Source organism: Notolabrus celidotus, chromosome 11, assembly GCF_009762535.1.
Source record: "Notolabrus celidotus isolate fNotCel1 chromosome 11, fNotCel1.pri, whole genome shotgun sequence".
NCBI lineage: Eukaryota > Metazoa > Chordata > Actinopteri > Labriformes > Labridae > Notolabrus > Notolabrus celidotus.
Genome location: NC_048282.1, coordinates 28,529,994 through 28,534,486, shown reverse-complemented (window position 1 = coordinate 28,534,486; position 4,493 = coordinate 28,529,994). Strand labels below are relative to the sequence as shown.

The following is a 4,493-nucleotide window of genomic DNA, read 5'->3' as shown; positions in this document are numbered from 1 at the left end:
TAGCAAAGCATAAGAATACATCTTTTGTTCCAGTTATATGTCAAAAACTTCTGCAAAACTAACTCTTGGTTTCCCAGACGTAGGGCAACACATTCACTCTCCGTGGAATCTCTAGTTGAGGGTCCTTTTGTTTTAGCTCCTGTAATCGCCAGTGGCATATACCTGACCCATTAACAAGAACCAGTTCTGTAACTGAAACAACAAGACCTACTTTAGGCACTGTGCTTCCTGTCTGGTCTTTAAGAGTGCATGCTTTGTTGCAACAGCTAAAGCTGAAGTTATAGATTGACTGGTTCACTGTTCAATGACCGGATGACTGTTTTACATTTGTTTTAAGTCTTCAGGGTACCATTTCCTTGAGTGCAAAGTCCTTCCTTCCACATTGGATGTTTAACAATGCTAAAGCTAACGGAAAGAAAACAAAAGTTTTATTTGGTGCAGATATATTGTTCATATTCACATTTTTTCTTAGTGGTTTTCTTAAGACAGTAAAATCCAGTGTCAGAATTGTCTTTGTATAAATGTTAATTGTACCAACTGCAGTGTTTCATTACTCTTACACAGTATGTATTGATGTTGAGGTGAGTGTGCACAAAAAAATATGCAGAACACGTTAAAAACTAAAGATTACAATTTTAAACAAAAACAGGGAAAACATAAAAACATAATTTCAAGTACAATAAAAGTATAACAGCATAATTATCATTTGTAAGGCTCCGGTGATAAATTGCTGTGATATCTCATCCTCTACAGTAGCCAGTAAAGGACAAAACACAGCTTCTGCTCCTCTCAGCTGCTCTCTTTCTGCTCTGTTTTGGCAGATCCTGCCTGCTCTGTAGCTGGCTCTTCCACCATAGCAGACTTTTTCGTCGTTCCTATTGGGATGCAGAGGGTGTTTGAGTTAGTGAGGATGAGTAATAAATAAAAACAAACCTGCAACAGCAGCGTTTGTATATGTGCACTGACTGATACGATACCTGTGAGGTAATTTCTGTGCATTCGATGGAACAGCAGGAGACCAATGAAGACGATAAAGCCGATGCAGGCTATAATCATTCCGCACAGCAGGAAGCTGTAGCTGCCTTCAGTGTGGATAATCTGGGGATGAGATAGGAGCATTAAACCGCTGAACATGACTGTAAATCTCTGCTGGGCTAGTTTTTGCAATTATAAGCCTATTTCTCAACTTCTGCACACTCTCGTTTTTTAGGAGAATGAAGATGCTCATCAGACTTACTGAGCCAACCAGAACCTGCATTACCATCTCTCCCATCCCTGCACTTGTCACCAGGACTGATGTTGCACATCCTGCACAAAGAAAATAAAATATATGTTTTATTTCCTCTCCTTGCTTTGTTTTTACTTTTTATACTGTGCTATAACACTTTATTATACCCTGGTAATCAAGAATGTCTTCGGTGTAGGACAGCATACAGGGGAATATACTGCTGAGGAAAAGCCCACATAAACAGGTCCCGACAAACAAAAAGACGCTGCTGGTATAGAAAATAAGCAGCATCAACACAGTAACAATAGCGCCCGCCTGTAAAAACAAAGGAGAGAGTGTCAGAATCAGAATCAGAATCAGCTTTATTGGCCAGGTATGCTTGAACACACAAGGAATTTGACTTAGGTGAACTGTGCTCTCGTTGTACAAGGCATAAGAATAAGGCATACAGATGAAAATAAAATAAAAATAATAACAATAACATCAGCTATAAATACAAAAGAACAACAAATAGGCATGACTAATATGTACAGGCTAAAATAATATGATAAAAGTGCAGTGGTGAGTTGCAGAGGTAGTAAGGTAGGTAGAGTGTGATCAATATGTCTCTTTCGTAATGTGACGGGACTATGAATGTTTTATTTGTCTCACCAGGTTGAACATGAGCAGCCTCACAGGCTGAAAGCGGTATGAGAGAGGAATAGACAACAGACGTCCAGCTGTGATTGCTGCCCAAAAGATGCTGGCCAGGTAACCTGCTGTCTTAGGGGGCAGAGACATAGGCGGAGCTACCCCGTAGTAGTACACAAAGCCGGCATATGCACCCTGAAAGGAAACCACAGAATCTTTATTGGGATCTTCTTTGTGTTTATTGTGGAGCAGATTTTGTATGCATCCATAAAACTTAATGTGAAATAAGAAATGCACTTACCACAATACCATCGGTCATGAAGAGCACCAGCCCACCAAGGATATGGATCATAAAGAAGGATACAGGCAGCCCGCGCAGGTTATCATTCTGACAGCAGCTAAAGATATCCCCATGACCTGTAACACACCCAAAAGTCACTCATGACAGAATGCAGAACTGAAGATGTTTCGATACCATTTCTCTTTCCTCACACAGATTCCAGCACGTAGACTTAGACAGGGCATACCTCCAATACGAGCATGAAACATAGTAATGGAAAAAACACTCATAGCTGAAAATTTCGCAAGCTTGGACCAACATTACACTCTGTTGTAGCAACACACTGTTGATTGATATTGGATCAAATGACTCACTAACTGATTGTACTCTTTTCTATCACCACACTGTTGTTTTTTTGAAGGGCTTCTTGATTATGGTAATGGTAACTTGCTGGTACATATTCACTGATAACTGATACCAGATTTCCTCAAACCCAACTAAAACTCCACATAACAATGAGTGCATTTTTTAAACTAAAGTCTATGTTCTGCAAAATTCTCTTCATCCTCATCTTTACCTCCTGCTTCATGCTCTCTCTGCTCCTCATCAACACCCTCTGCCCCCTGCTGGTGCTCCATTGCTAGTTCATCTTTGTCCAGAAGTGCAGGAGTGCTACTGGGGCAGCATGGGATCAGCTGCTCTCGGTACATTAGGAACAGGACTGCAATGGGCACCGGCAACTGTGGGTGCACATGTGATATTCAGATTTACGTAAGCAATAAGAAACACAACTCTGCTCTTGCACATCAACTACTTTGAATCTCTCTGTTTCTTACATTGATAAGAGCCATGATCCAGAAGGCATAATGCACACTGGACTCCTCTGCCTCCCCCGCATGGGTTAAGTGGCTTTGAGTGATGTTGTGCTCCAGTATCGGAGTGTGTCTCAGCATGAGCCTGACGTGATGCATGATCTCCCCAGTCCCATTCCCTGTGCTGTTCCCGCAGCCGCCCTCTGAGAGGAAAGGATCTGCAATCAGAGGGCTCACCAGGGCTCCGAAGCCAATGAAAAAGTGAAGAGCCTGCAAAAAATGAGAAATGCAAAGGCCAGAGAAATAACTTACTGTGCTATCATGTCTATGCTTGCACAAATAAGGTGTAGATAAAACAGGCCTTTTCACCTGTAAGAAGACAGCTGAGTCCTTCTGATAAATGGTCACCAGTTGGATGTTGGCAATGGTGTCAATAATTCCCATTGCAAACCCAGACACAGCCATGGCAACCGCCAGTAGGAGAACATTATTGCACAGTGGGATGATGGCAAATATTACAGAGATGACCAAGGCAGAGACAAATAGGGCAGACAGAGAACTGAACAACCTATAAGAAAGAACATTAGAATTTACAATAATGGTCAGTGTTTATTAGATTACAGTCAAAGTCGGTTAATTTTTGAGTTAATGATACTTACGTCCTCTTGAAAATACCCCCTAGAGAGCTGCCAATCAACAAGCAGAACTGCTGGGAGAAGAACACCCAGGTAATCTGATCAATCGTAGAGTGTGTTTGACTTTGCAAGTCACAAATTGTAGGTCCAAGGAAAGCGATGCAGAGTCCAAAACTAAAGAAAACGCTCCAGTATGTCAGTGTGTGGTGGAAGTTCCTTTTAAACAAGGTTACGATCCGTTCATCCACGAACATCTTGGCCTCAATAAAGATAAATTCACCTTAGTGGAAAAGTCTACCAATTCTTTTTTTTTGTACTACTTAGTGTGTGTCAGCAGTTCAGTAAAGTGTTGTGGATGCACGCTGTGGTAGAGTTGAGTTTTGTGATCTCTTTTAAAGCTTTAAGCTCCCTCCTTTGAGGATTGCCTAACTGAAAAGGATGTCCTCTTGGGTTAATGGGTGAAGTGGAGATCCTTCCAACAATAATAAGACCATTTGAATTGTGTCAATGATTAGCGGTGTAAAGGACTGTGTTGAAATGCTACTAGAAAAGGGTACATTTGTATGTCACGGTGCTTCCAAGCCCATCAATGGAAAATGTATCACTCAGGAAAAAATGACTCAAGTCTTTCTCATGGACAGGTTGTCTTTACTTTTTTAACCTGTAATCCAGATAACAAGGTTCTCCAGACTTCTTCATTGAAGTTTTTTCTAATATTGTATGTGTAGGTTTGTTTTTAAATCAGCAAAAGTTCCGTTTTATTTCCTCATTGGATCATTTAATGTATCCTTTGTCCAGTATTTTGACCACCAAATTCCCCGCAATGTTTCTACATTTTCATGCTTTCAACTTTCAAAAAATGTTTTGCACTTATAGAAATCTAAAATATCTAAACTACAAGATAAATA

The 4,493-nt window shown here is 40.6% G+C and overlaps 1 protein-coding gene across 1 annotated transcript; it reads right to left on the bottom strand.

Moving 5' to 3' along the window:
- Nucleotides 1–406: 406 nt before the first annotated feature.
- mfsd4ab (major facilitator superfamily domain containing 4Ab) lies at nucleotides 407–3,839 on the bottom strand. The gene is made up of 10 exons (XM_034696366.1): nucleotides 3,610–3,839; nucleotides 3,320–3,518; nucleotides 2,975–3,220; nucleotides 2,716–2,878; nucleotides 2,160–2,275; nucleotides 1,880–2,053; nucleotides 1,396–1,543; nucleotides 1,238–1,308; nucleotides 978–1,098; nucleotides 407–875 (listed from the first exon to the last, which is right to left on the bottom strand). Exons 1-10 carry the CDS (start codon nucleotides 3,837–3,839, stop codon nucleotides 790–792), a joined length of 1,554 nt encoding a protein of 517 aa, XP_034552257.1. The 3' UTR covers nucleotides 407–789.
- Between the last annotated feature and the right edge of the window lie 654 nt (nucleotides 3,840–4,493).